The sequence below is a fragment of the Hyperolius riggenbachi genome, chromosome 12 (genome assembly GCF_040937935.1).
Source record: "Hyperolius riggenbachi isolate aHypRig1 chromosome 12, aHypRig1.pri, whole genome shotgun sequence".
NCBI classification, from domain to species: Eukaryota; Metazoa; Chordata; class Amphibia; order Anura; family Hyperoliidae; genus Hyperolius; species Hyperolius riggenbachi.
This window is the reverse complement of record NC_090657.1, coordinates 44,477,589-44,492,540: the sequence shown is the minus strand read 5'-3', so window position 1 is coordinate 44,492,540 and position 14,952 is coordinate 44,477,589. Positions and strand designations below refer to the sequence as shown.

The window sequence follows — 14,952 nt, the reverse complement described above, 5'->3', positions numbered from 1 at the left end:
CTTTAGCTCTTTGCTGGTCTGAAGGCTCTTTCAGCACAGGCAATGCTAGTTGTGTGATTAAATTGCTACAAGTGAAGTGAAAGATACTCAGATCTGACCGGTGATTTGCAGAAACCGACCTCTTGTGCTTTAAGAAATAATGGTTTGCTTGAAGATGGATCGGATTAAGAAGAGAGACATCTAATCTGGTTTTTGGACCCTAGTGAAACTACTCCTGTCAATTTGTGCTCAGTGCGCTGGTGCTGCCTGCACTGACAGCGGGCTGTGTACTTGTCTGTGCTGCCCATGTTCCTGCTCTCTCAGATATTGTAAGGCATAATTAATCTCAGGAGTTATTTTCACTTCAGCAGCTTTTCAACTGCCTACCGCTGTCTGTCTGTCCCAGATATTCCCATCGCTGTGCTGAACAGCTGAAGAAGAGGAATGGATGTGCGAGTCAGTAGGGACAGTATGTGCCGTGTAAGACTGCCATTAGTTCAATTTCTCACAAAATAAAAAGTCTCTAACCTCCTTTATCTGGTTTCAGATCAATCAGCAGCCCTTTTATTCCTCTCCCTTGGATGGATTGCTGTTCCCTGCGTTCACCACACTTTTAAGTGGTATAAAAATGTATTGTCAGTCCCTAGCTACATGACTCTCGGAAGGGTTTGTCGGCTACAGTTTATTGCTACCCTGGAGGCATCTAAAATATCCCCCTCTCCCTCCACCCTCCGTTGCCTTTATATACTGAGGACTTCCACTGATGTGTTGTGGATATTCAGACAAATATATTCACAGAGTGTGATGCTACTTGCAGCTCCCTCCGCCCCTTCTCTCATCACCTCTGCTGCTCTTGCAACGAGGACTGAATCTGGCACCGTCTGGGTTTTGAGGCAGAGGGAAGGTGGGTGGGTAACGATCTGAGAAAGACGGAGATTAATTCCAGCGACTGGTCATCAAGAAAAGCATCCCTCGGTGAAATCTACCTCCTGAGATTACAGACACTGGCTGCAGCACCAGTTAACACACACACAGCTGAACACTGGTTTGCAATCCTTTTATTCATCTGGCCGCTTGGTTTGTTTAATCACATTTCTTCCCTGTCTGCGTGTGAGAACGAGGTGGAGATGGAGAAAGAGAGAGGAAGGATGAATTCTGTTTCTATTGGCCGGTGTCTATCTTACTCCCCACCCACAGCAGTTCCACCTCACCTTGGTGTCTCCCCACGCACATCCAACCCTCTTTATCGCAATGAAGAAATCTACAGCCAGAGTTTCTATGGATTTTATTTATAAACATTTACCCCCAACAGGCGATCGTTGAGTTGGCAGCAGGTTTTTTTGGTGGGGAGGGGGGAGAGCACTGAGTCTGCTTCTTCTATTCTGATATTTCATGTATTGAGCATTAAAAAAAAAAAAAAAAAAACTGGAGGTGACCAAACTGTACCTCCCAAGTGGAAAAATGGATCTTAAGGAGAGCCCCAGTGAGGACAGTCTGGGCAGCCTACATCCCTCTAGCATTCAGATCTTTGCCAACACATCCACACTTCATGGGATAAAGCATATATTTGTGTATGGCCCTCTAACGCTGCGGCGCTTTCTGTGGACAGTGGCTTTTGTGTGCTCCCTGGGCCTTCTCCTCCTGGAAAGTTCAGAGAGAGTGGCTTTTTACTTCTCTTACCAACATGTCACCAAAGTGGATCAAGTGGTGACTGAGAGCTTGGTCTTTCCTGCTGTCACCATTTGTAATCTTAACACCTACCGCTTCACTAAAATCACCACCAATGATTTGTACCATGCAGGAGAACTACTGGAGCTCCTTGATGTTAATGGTCACATTGTGGAGCCTAACTTGGCAGACCCAGAGGTATTGGCTATTCTTGAAGAGAAGACACAATTCAAGCAGTTTAAACCCAAAACCTTCTGTATGGGGGAGTTCATGGAGCGAACGGGGCACGACCTCAAAGACATGATGCTTTATTGCAAGTTTAGAGGCCACGAATGCAGCTTTGGAGACTTCCAAACTGTGAGTATGGAAAAATTGGGTCACTTTCGTTGTCTCTTTCAGCCTTGCCCCCTGGCACATGGTTGGTGGGCCTATGGACCTTCAGAAGAAATGTTGCTGCTGTTACATTAGCAGAAAATGAATTCTGAATCTTGAGAATGCAATGAATAGGCAACTCTTTGAAAGTGTATGCAAACATTACGTTTTCTAGCAGCCAAAATGCATAGAAGTTGAGTTGAAGTTTATTAAATGTATATGCTGTTCAGATGAGTAAGCTGGTCCTAACTTTTGTGATTTTCTATGTGTGGTCTTCATCTTATGACTTAACTTGGGGTGTAGAGTTGTTCTGTTTTGGCATGGTTATGCAGACGTGGCTGATAATTGGTAAACTGTGCACAAGCCATTAGTGCAAGAAGGTAAAGTGGTCAATGGCATTTGTGCTACACAAACTACTACCTGACTTAATACACAGGAACTTGATTGTATCACCATCTTACTTCTTTGAGCCATAATCTTAAAATGAGAGTTGTTTGACTTTACTGGATAGCCATAGTTGTGTTTCTGAGTAGGCCAAGGTCAGCAGGAGAGATGATTGTGAATTTTTTTTTGGCATGTTGCAAATTTGTATTTGTATGAAGATTGAAACACCAAACAATTCAGATCAGCAGCAACTGCATTCGATTAGTCCAATTTCAATCTGCATACAACCAAATCTGAAAAATAAGCCTCAATACGCATTTATTTATCTGTCATTTCTAGTCAGCAGATGTCTGTTTCAAAAAATCATGATTATGTATCAAATAATAACTCAAACGTTTTCTGATTTCATTCTCTTGAAAGGGTCTGATCACCTGTGCCAATGAGATTCTAAACTTTTTGACTTTTACATGATATGAGATTCACATTCTTGTATTTTAGTATTGGTTGGCAAGATTCATATCTGATGCAGAGCGCCATGTTGTTTCTGAATATAGGAGAGTTCAGAATTTCACTTTTTTTTTTTTTTTTTTTTTTTTTTTTTAGGGGTATGAGTGATTTTACTGTATGGGAGAATGTGAGTTGGGGGTAGGGGAGGTAGCGGCTATAAGAATAGATTTTTGTCTTTGGTTTGATATTATAGTTTTATTCGGTTTCCTGCTTATTATATTATTATTATTAAATTAAGAAGAGTAAAAGAGAAGAAAATATAAGTGATACGCGAACTATGATGCAAACTAAAGAGCTAGACACTGGGACTGTCTTAATGAAGCTTGTGATCAGGTCTGGCAAGGGCAAGGCCGAGCTGAGTTCGAAAAAAAAATAAAATAAAAGAATTTCACTTTTTGACTCTTTGCACAATCAGGGGTTTTAGGTCATCGGATCATCCATGCAGACCTATAAGCAGTTTGTAACCTGATAACCTGTTCAGCAGATTATCAGCTGAATGCAAAAACAAAATGTACCATGTTATCCTCAAGTCCAAAAATTATCCACAACTAAGACTGCAGTGTATTAAGAATACTGATAGTAATACCATTTAACAAGTACCAGATGCAATACAGCTGAAAGTGTTTCATGGTCCTTTTATATGAGATGAGAGATCTAATCCTGTGAAAGTATACGTTACCTAGTGTTGCAGCATGGTCACCTTTTAGAAATGTGTTACAGCTGAGTGCAGCTTTCACTATATCTCCTACATTGTCTTGCAATCCTATCTGTATCAGCAGCAAAAGCTCAGCCAAATGAGTAGCAACATTTCGAGCTTATGTATTACAGAGAGCCCAGAGGATGTAATAAGGCCTCTGGAAGATCATCGTTCTCTCTGAGATATCTCTTTTTTTTATGCTTTCCGTAATTAAGCTTCTATTTCCCCAACTGATTTGCTTCTAGTGGTCATGTAGTGTTTGTCAAGTTAAAAATGTGCTTAATATAGAGCAAAATCTGAATGAGTTTCTGAGATGATTGTGAAATATTCTAGTTCTCGTTACCTGCTGATTCTTACACAGTCCAGGTCTGTCGACTTTACTCTGCAGCTCATTGATTCTTACGTTTGTCCCTCTGGCAGGGTAAATGATAGAGATTTAGAGACTGATATGCTGTACTGATTTATCTGCGCTAATAGAAATATTGTCTTGTTGGCAATCTGTACTTAAAGAATGGCTCCAGCCAACACATGCAACAACAATCAGGAAAAACGGCATCTGTGTTTCTCTCCAATTTTTGTTTTTCTTTATTCTGAGTTTTATGATGAGATGATGCCTACTAGCACTTGTAGGGATTTGGTCTGTAAACATTGCCAGTTCCAGGAGATCCTGTAAAGGAAAAAATAAACACTGGTGGCCTATGTCCTCTGGATCAACTAGGGTGTCACCAAAACCGACTCCGTGCAGCTGGTTTCCTGAGCTCAACAGATGCTACTAGGAAGTACCAAACATTTCAACTTTTCAATATACTCGTGCAATGCAGATAACTTCTAGTGTTTGCTTTCCTTTGATGCTATCCTGTTAAATTGATGCAAAACAGATACATCACTACAACCTTCTCTGACTGGTCCACTTGTTCACATGTTCCTGAAGTTGGCTTAGAAGTATGATTGGCTCAGTTCTTCCTTTGAGCTTTTCGCACAGAGCATGATGTATGAAAGTGTCACTATTAAGAAATGGAGCCCCCTTCTTAGAGATAGATTCAGCATGGTAGTTGTAGAAAAGTAACTTTCTTAAAGAGGCACTAAAGTGAAAAACTGTAAAATTTAAAATATGTGCAAACATAAACAAATAAGTACATTTTTCCCAGAGTAAAATGAGCCATAAATTACTTTTCTCCTATGTTGCTGTCACTTAAAGTAGGCAGTAGAAATCTGACAGAAGTGCCAGGTTTTGGACTAGTCCATCTCTTCATAGGGGATTCTCAGCAAGGCTTTTATTCTTTATAAATATATTACCTAAAAGGATTTAACAATGATGCTGGCCAGCTTCCCTGCTCACTACACAGTTGTTTGACAGTTGGACAGAGCAACTGCCATTCACTAAGTGCTTTTGAAAATACATATATCACTGAGAATCCCTTATAAAGAGATGGACTAGTCCAAAACCTGTTGCTTTTGTCAGATTTCTACTACCTACTGTAAGTGACAGCAACATAGGAGAAAAGTCATTTATGGCTCATTTTACTCTGGAAAAAATGTACTTATTTGTATATGTTTGCACATATTTAAAATTTTACAGTTTTTCACTGTAGTGCACCTTTAATTAACCTTCTCTACACTCCATCTTTCACCACATTTACAGATGCATACAGATAAGGATTTATCCAACGCATCTGCTGTACTTCAAACACTGAAATGCTACTGGGACAATTCATTAAAGGACTACTGTAGGGGGGGTAGGAGGAAAAAGAGTTGAATTTACCTGGGGCTTCTAACGATCCCCCGAAGATGTCCTGTGCCCGTGCAGCCACTCACCGATGCTCCGGTCCACACCTCTGTTCACTTCTGGAATTTCTGACTTTAACCACTTGAGGACCCACCCTTTACCCCCCCTTAACGACCAGCGCTGTTGTAGCTGATCTGTGCTGGGTGGGCTCTGCAGCCCCCAGCACAGATCAGCGTGCAGGCAGAGCGACCAGATCGCCCCCCTTTTTTCCCCACTAGGGGGATGATGTGCTGGGGGGGTCTGATCGATCCTGCCTGCGGGTGTTGCGGGGGGGGGGCACCTCAAAGCCCCCCTCCGCGGCGAAATCCTCCCCCTCCCTCTCCTACCTGCCCCCCCCTGGAGATCCGGGCTGCACAGGACGCTATCCGTCCTGTGCAGCCAGTGACGGGACGTCCCCTGTCACATGGCGGCGATCCCCGGCCGCTGATTGGCCGGGGATCGCCGATGTACAAATGTAAACAAAGCGAATTATTTCCGCTTGTGTTTACATTTAGCCTGCGAGCCGCCATCGGCGGCCCGCAAGCTATTCACGGAGCCCCCCGCCGTGAATTGACAGGAAGCAGCCGCTCGCACGAGCGGCTGCTTCCTGATTAATCAGCCTGCAGCTGGCGACGCAATACTGCGTCGCTGGTCCTGCAGCTGCCACTTTGCCGACGCGCGTTATGAGTGCGCGGTCGGCAAGTGGTTAAAGTCTGAAGACTGTACTGGGGCCTGCGCAATACACTCCTGGTGATGTCAGTGGGAGCGAGGGGCACGGCCGTGCAGACGCAGTGGTTTTCTGACTGTAAAGTCAGACATTCCAGAAGTGAACCGGAGGCGAGGATCGGAGCATCAGTGAGTGGCTGCGCGGACACAGGATGCCTACGGGGTACCATTAGAATCCCCAGGTAAGTTCAACTCTTTTCTCCTCCTACCCCCTACAGTAGTCCATTAACCCCCCTGGCGGTTTGCAAAAAATCCGCCAGGGGGCAGCAAATCTTTTTTTTTAATTTTTTTTTTTTTTTTTTCATGTAGCGAGACAAAGTCTCGCTACATGATAGCCGCTGCTCAGCGGCATCCCCCCAGCCCCTCCGATCGCCGCCGGCGATCGGAGATCAGGAGATCCCGTTCAAAGAACGGGATCTCCTGGAGGGCTTCCCCCGTCGCCATGGCGACGGGCGGGATGACGTCACCGACGTCATCGACGTCGTGACGTCAGAGGGGACTCCGATCTGCCCCATAGCGCTGCCTGGCACTGATTGGCCAGGCAGCGCACGGGGTCTGGGGGGGGGGGGCGGCCGCGGCGAGAGGAATTGCGGCGGATCGGCGGGTAGCGGCGGCGATCAGATGCTACACGCAGCTAGCAAAGTGCTAGCTGCGTGTAGCAAAAAAAAAATTATGCAAATCGGCCCAGCGGGGCCTGAGCGGTGCCTCCCGGCGGCATAGCCCGTGCTCAGCACGGGCTTACCGCCAGGGAGGTTAAGAGCCAAAAAAGGACGTTTGACTACTTTGCTGTGATCCATACAGTTTGCCAGGCAATATTAGAGCCACTCATCAGGATCTGAAAATGCTGCGTTATGCAATCCAAATGCAGGATCTGATTGTATTATGCTATCCATTTTAGGGTTAATTACATGTGACTGATAAATACAATTTTTTTGCATATTTAGCAAATGTGACCCTTTATTTTCAAAGTTGTTGCAATAAAAGCTGACCAACTGTGTCAAAGGCAATTCACTTCTTCTCCTAAATTTTCTCCTGGGAAATATTTTCACACCTTTTCAATAAAATCCCTTTTAAGCCACCAGCAAGCACATGTTCAGAATAATTTTGACAGTACTGTTTTACCTACTTGTTGGTAGTTTTTCAATTACAGAGCACTGAAAAGTTATTTCAAACGCAAGATGAAAAATGATCTCCTAGGAGAAAACGTAAGTGAAAATTGAATAAGGGCAATTGTGTCAATTTTTCCCCTCACTTTTACACGGAAATAGTTTACCAGCGCTAACTGCCTTTCTTTATGGTCTGATTAACTTTTTATGCATTTTTCCATGTGCAGGAAAAAGTAACAGACATTGGACTGTAGGCTTTTTTTTGTGTACTCTTGCATTTTTGTACTATAACATATTATCTGTGGCTAAATACCTGTGCATTTTAATGTGTACCAACATGCATGGTTATAAGCTGTGCATGCAGAAAACACATATCCAGTGTAGAGGGTGAGCAACGCCATGTTGGAGCACTTGGAAAAAGGTCACACTGACCGAAACATGCTTATCATACACTGTGGTATAGGAATAAATGCTCACTAGCTAATTCATCCAGGTGGAGTCCCTGATCGTTTTTGTATTGTGTGGATATCTATACCTATAGATCTGGGTTCCGCCTCCATTTCCTCCATTCGGGGGATGCAGAAGTAATGTGAATGGGAGCAGAAGTGATGCGTAGCCGCATCACATCCTTTCTGCTCCCATTCGCAAATGGAAATGGGCCCTAAATGTACGTAGGTTTCATTGAAGGCGTTGTGAATAGGGTGTGGTCATACAATATGCAGTTGTCTTAATTAACACTCCTGCACACTCCCTGTCCTGTAGGTAATTGCTATTTTTATGCATGTGGTCTACATATATATGACAGTGTCTTTGTAATTTTTAAAGTCCACTTCGCTCTCACTCCTCAAACAGTATTGTATCAACATATAAAGCAAACAAACTACAAATTGCGTAATCCTATTTTAATAAAACAGCACACAAAATCCGTGCAGTGTGAACTTAAAAATTACTGATCGTTTGGATGGGATATACCATAGCGAACTCACAGAACTTTATGTGATAAGATAAGCACTACTAAGTATCAATATAAAGGACTGTATTTGTATATGAGTTGGCACCTGGGCCGGAGCTACCATAGGAAAAAATGGGCAATTGCCCCAGGACCCCAGAGCCTGTAGGGGCCCCCAAGGTGTCCCTCCCCCATCTTAACTGTTGCTCCCCAGGGACTCTGCAGAGTCTGTTAAGTTGGGAGGTGATTGTGGGAGGGTCAGCAGCCAGCTCAGGGGCCCAGGAGGGAGATTTGGCTGCAACAAAGGGCCTCTAATGACGCTTTTTGGTCGGGGATGTCTGTTGGGGGGGGGCCCAGGCTAATTTTGCCCTAGGGCCCAATTGTTACTTGAACTGGCCCTGGTTGGCACAACCTGATGTGTTATATAAGTGTCTTATATAACTTATATATGTAAACTTTCCAGCCTGTACAAATGACATAAGTTTTACTGTTCAGTAACACAGGCTTCAAATAAATTCACATATAAAGACATTTGTGAGTGACAGTTTGCTGGATCCCTTTTTATATCCCATCTGCTGATGCCTGGAGATCTCAGGACCTTTTATCCTTCTGACACAACACTGTAACAGGAAGTGAAGTCAGATCTCACCCAACTGATAAGCAGCTGTTACAAGAATGTCCCATAGACAACTCAAGCAGCTCAAGTGACACCGAACCACTAGGAAAGCATAATGGACTAAGGGCCATATGCTGCAATTCACTTTTTCTCCCAAGTTTTCTCCTAGATAATATTTTCACAACTTGTCATTAAATTCCTTTCAAGCCGCCAGCAAGCAAGAACATATTCAAAATAAATTTGATAGTACCTTTTCACCAACTTTTGGGTACTTTTTCAATTGTAAAATGCTGAAAACGTAGTTTAAAGAGAAGATGAAAATGATCCCCTAGGAGATAACTCAGGTGAGAAAATGAATTGCATATGGGCCTAAAAGAGACCAAAACACAACAAGTGAGATCTGCCTTATTGAAACAGAACCACTGGTGTATAACAAGGTTTCCTATACACCAGTGGTTCTGGATGTAAGCCTGGCTGCAGGAGCATAAAGAGATCATTTGCATATTCAGTAGTGATGCATTGTGGGAAGCCACAGTTGCTCACTTAAAGCTGAATTATCGCAAATACCTTCTGTTTTAAGCAGGGAAATTACACAAAGCATTGCCCCATGTAACATTTATGAGGAATTAAAGCCAAGTGGCCCTGCGTGTGCTTATAGAAAAACTTTATTGATACAAAAATCCACAGTGGGACAACAGCTTGATTACCCCTTAAAATACATTAAAAACAATCAAGGAACAGGAGGGAGCGCTCTTTTACATAAAATTCCACCAATCACCGTTAGGCTACTGCACGACCTGATCGCCCAGCATCTGCCTATGCAAATAGTGTCTGCCACCAATATGGTCTGATTATATGTGGACCCACCACCGACGCACACCTTATTTCCCACTGTACCTTCAAAATGAGATGGGGTGTTAGCATAAGGGGACTTGATCTACTTTTCGAACAAAGGTGCACCAGATTTGCACCCCCACCATTGTAAATAAGTGGAGATTTAAAATGCAATTCAAAACTCTAAATATAGTCATGCTGAATTATGATGCAATGTTCAGGCAAAGAGTAGTTCTGTGAGCTCCTAACTCAAGTGTCAGTGATTGAAGCCGTGAAATCCCCAGTGGCAGCATAAACTGAAAATGTAGTCTGTACAATGGCTGTATTTGACATATAATATTTAGATTTTTCCAACATTGCCTCAGATTGGCATTCAAGGATTTTGATAATAGCAGTTTATTGTTTAAATTTAAAGTGTACCCGAGGTGACACGACATGAGATAAATGTTTATGAACAGTGCAAAACATACAAATAACCAGGCTGTATTTTTTTTTATTTTTCTGCCCAAAAGAGTTAATTGTCGGGTATGAAAGTGACTGCTTCTCTTTTGTTGGAACCTTGTTGGGAATATGATGCATATATCTAGGCACAACGCCTCAAGTTAGGACATTTAAATAAGTTATTAGGGAGGTGCTAAAGGGGGTGTGGCCAGAAAAGTAGCAAAATCAGTTAGCCCTTTGCACACTCACATGCAAATGTTCAAACAAATAACAGTTTTTTGTTGTAGTTTTTTTTGCTATTTTTCTGGCTACACCCCCTTTAGCACCTCACTAAGAACGTTTTAAATGTCCTAACTTGAGGCAATGTGCCTGGATATATATATGCTTTTCTTGTCATTTACTCTTGAGGCCAGGGTTTAATCTAGTTGCAATCCCTATTTCCCCTGTCTGTGACCATTGTCAGGACACACACAGCTTAGTGCATAGTGGACATAATATATTTTGTTAGCTCCCTTGTGAGTTTAGTCTGATGCACTATCTTTCCCAGGAGAAGACGTCGGGATATGTGCTACTAATCTTTTAGATAGGTTTGATGCAATGAATGTTTGCATGTCTGCACTATGCATGTTACAGGGCCAGAGTTAGAACACCTACCAATACCTGGGTACTTCTGCGCAGTGTATGTGACTACGTAAGGGGATGCATTCTTATATTACTAAGACCCGGCTTTTAACTTAGCTGTAGGGATAGCAGTGGTGCCTGAATTATTGATCCATCTGAATGCATGTGTTTGAACATTTGCCTGTGAGTGTTTAAAGGGTCAACTGATTTTTGTTGGGAATATAGTAGACCTCAGTGATAAGCAAATAACAGCCATAAAAGGTTTCCTGGCAGAATACAACTTCGTAGGGGAGAGAGAAAAAGAAAGATCAAGTTCATGCATTTTAGTTCTTGTATTTTAGTTCTGTAACTCTTATTAAACTGAGCCACTGAGCAGAGACACTCAATATTCAATCCACTTTGTGTTTACATATAAAATAAAACCATGGGATAGCTAAAAATAATCATTTTTAGGAGTAGGACAGATCCAATTGTTTATCATTAGTTTACATGGATTTTTCTCAATTAAGAAACACCGGAGTTACAAACAACCCGCTGATGTGAACAGCATGAAAATGTGAATTTTGACTCTGTAGAAACAAATGTATATATATATACTGTATATATATATATATATATATATATATATATATATATATGTATGTATGTATGTATGTATGTGTGTGTGTATTTATAATTTTTTTTATTTTCTTTTTTTACCTTGTAGTTTTTGAGAAAATCAGTTTTAAAATGTTTTTACAAACTGGTAATATATTTTGCTGGCGTACACTGAGGGGACGGTTGACACTGAAGCCACAGGGGAACATAGAGGAGGTACCTGGGACAGAGATGGCTTAGTGTTTTGGCTTATGGACAGTTTCAGGTTAAGAACAAAACCTGCAGTCCCTACCTGGTTCGTTAACCGGGACTACCTGTATAGTACTTGTAGGCATTTGTCAAAGTGGTATTAATAATAATAATAATAATCTGAACATTTGTATAGAGCTTTTCTCCTGTCGGACTCAAAGCGCTCAAGAGCTGCAGCCACTGGGACCCGCTCAAGAGGCCACCCTGCAGTGTTAGGGAGTCTTGCCTTGAACTCCTTACTGAATAGATACTTGACCTAGCCAGGATTTGAACCCTGGTCTCCCATGTCAAAGGCAGAGCCCTTAAAGAGACACTGAAGCAAAAAATTGTTTTATGATATTATGATTTGTATGTGTAGCACAGCTAAGAAATAAAACATTAAGATCAGATACATCAGTGTAATTGTTTCCAGTACAGGAAGAGTTAAGAAACTCCAGTTGTTATCTCTATGCAAAAAAAGCCATTCATTTCTACCACTTTCAAAAGTCGTGGAGAGGGATGTCTTCTGACTTTTATTATCTCAACTGTAAGTGAACTAATTACTTTTTTCTGCCAGAGGAGAGGTCATTAGTTCATAGACTGCTTTGAAAGACTCATTTTGAGTCATATATTTTTTTTCGCTTCAGTGTCTCTTTAAAGAGACACTGAAGCGAAAAAAAATATGATATAATGAATTGGTTGTGTACTATGAATAATTACTAGAAGATTAGCAGCAAAGAAAATATTCTCATATTTTTATTTTCAGGTATATAGTGTGTTTTCTAACATTGCATCATTCTCTAATATGTGCAGATTACACAACACTCAGCATTCAAAATGATTCTTTCAGAGCAGTCTGTGAACTAATGACCTCTCCTCTGCCAGAGGAAAAGTAAATAGTTATCTAACAGTTGAGATAATAAAAGTCAGAAAACAGCCCTCTCCACGACTTTGAAAGTCGTAGAGATAATGGCTTTTTTGTATAGAGATAACAACTGGAGTTTCTTAACTCTTCCTGTACTGGAAACAATTAGACTGATGTATCTGATCTTAATGTTTTATTTCTTAGCTGTACTACACATACAAATCATAATATCATAGTTTTTTTTTCGCTTCAGTGTCTCTTTAAGCAGTACACTATCCAGCCACCCATCAAATTAATGATTTTATTGTATTTTTTTGTCTACACCAAGTATTTTAATATCTAGAAAATGTTGTTTATTTGCAATGGGGTTTCTTGTGTGTATCACAAGGAAGGAGAGAAAAGAGAACGCCCTCGAAAGGTGTAGACCAAATGTATTACTGCTCTAAAAAGTTAAAAATTGCACCTAGGAATTAAAACCTTGTATCAAGCACATAGCAAAAATAATCAGAGATCAGCCATGAAACCTCCGGCCGCCACATTGGCTACAGCATCGGTGGGATCTTATACCGGGGAAAACTGACACCAATAGGAAACAGAGACAGGATCTGTTTCCCATTGGTGTCAGCTTGCCCCGGTATAAGACCCAACTGACACTGTAGCTAAGCACAAAAAAGCGGCTAGAGGATTTACAGCTGATCTCACATTCTTTTTTCCTCTCTCCCTTTGTGGTTCCCAGTTTTACCTGACAGACCTGGAGCAGCTTCCAGTGGTTGAATCTTGGCCAGCGCTTCACAAGAGGATATTATCACCTGTTGCTTTGGAGAGGGTCTTAGTGCAGCTTTGCCTACACTTTTTTTCCGATATACTACGTGGTGTGCTAATGTTTTTCAAACCTAACAATCGCTATTGTGTATACAGCTACAGTACAAACATCTGAAATGGCCAAGCTTGACAAAGGGGTTACTCTCAACACAGCAGGCTGTCACTGTGCCTGCATGCTGCTGTTGTTTTACAGCTTAGTATGGCTGTCACTCTAATGGTACCCATACACGGTGCAATAAAAACATTCGATTTTCCCGTTTTTTTTCTACCAAAACAATCAAATGAAAGTTGAAAATTATCTTTTTTTTTTTTTTACGATCAAGAAAAATTAACAATTATCCCATTTTTTTTTCTATAAAAATCCATTCAGACATGTTGGAAAAATCTTTATATTCGATCTAACAGAATAATTGAACTAAATTATCCAATTTAAAAAAATTAAGAACTGTACCATGTATGGGCGCTTTAAGAGATATAGGGCCACATGCAATTATTTTTCTCCTGTTTATCTTCTAGGTGATATTTTCACACCTTGTCATAAAATGCCTTTTACACCACCAGCAAGCAAGAAAATACTCAACATAATTTTTATAGTACTTTTTCACCAACTTTTTGGTGTGGTTTCAATTGTAGAATGTTTAAAGTGAACCTAAAGTAAATATAAACTGGTACAGACTAACCAGCCAGCTCATGGTGACCCAGAACTCATAGGAATGTGTGAGGGGCTACAATGGTCCTAAAAGCTCCCTTACTAAAATACTAAGGAAAACAAGAGTTTGCTTTCTTAGAACAGAAAGAGTTTGCGATAATTCAGGTTGGAGTGAGCTTGAGGGCTCATTTCCACTATCGCGAAGATTCGCACATGTAATGCAAGCGGATGGGCCTGTTTCCACTGTAGCGTTGTTGAGGTGCGTTTTTTCAGCGGTGAAAAAACGCACAAAAGAGCCGCAGAATTCGCCTGCGAGTGGAATGCATGCGAATCGCCGCTAATGTATTTAATAGGACATTCGCATGCTGTTTTGGTATGCAAATTTTCATGAGAATTCACATGCGAATTCTCATGATATCAATGGAAAAGCACACTGGCATTGGTTAAACTCGCATACATCATCATCCATGCGAATTTTCATGCGAATTCGCACAAAAAGTTGCATGCACACGCATGCGAAATTCGCATCCGCATGCAAATTTTGCCGCAGCGATTTTGCAACATAATAGTGGAAATGAGCCCTCCAGAACCACTGGAATTGAATGATGTAACAGCTTGTTTATTTGTACAGAGCCATAATAATCCAACATGCATACAGACTGTTTCGGATTGTTTGATCCTCATCAGTGCATGGCAATGGCATGGATTAATTTGGCTCTATGGAGTAGGGCTTGTAACACCGAGAGGTACAGACTAACCAGCAAGCTCATGGTGAAGCAGAACTCATTGGGGTGTGTAAGGGACTACAATGGACCTAAAAGCCCCCTTACTAAAATACTAAGGATAACAATGATTAATTTGCATATATTTGTTATAATTTAAGTAGGCCTCAGTTATTTGGCCTGAGTTTTATGTAAAAGGCTTGTCCGCAGAGTATGCCTTTAAAATAAATACAGTTTCTTGTGATGCAGGCAGAAGCATCTCGGTGTCTGCGTGTAGCAGATGATACACGCAGATACTGAGAGAACATGTTCCTGAAAGAAGGCCACAGGCCTGCACTGACCTCAACATGTACACCACAAGAACAGTAAACATAGGCCATGTTTTCTAAATACCAAATTCTTGT

The 14,952-nt window shown here is 41.5% G+C and overlaps 1 protein-coding gene across 1 annotated transcript in view; it reads left to right on the top strand.

The window, feature by feature from the left end:
* Nucleotides 1-768: 768 nt before the first annotated feature.
* ASIC2 (acid sensing ion channel subunit 2) overlaps nt 769-14,952 on the top strand; it is a 1,273,426-nt gene continuing 1,259,242 nt past the window's right edge. The window contains exon 1 of the mRNA XM_068262936.1: nt 769-2,004. Coding sequence (XP_068119037.1) covers nt 1,441-2,004 — 564 coding nt within the window. The 5' untranslated portion in view covers nt 769-1,440. The remainder of the gene's footprint in view (nt 2,005-14,952) is intronic.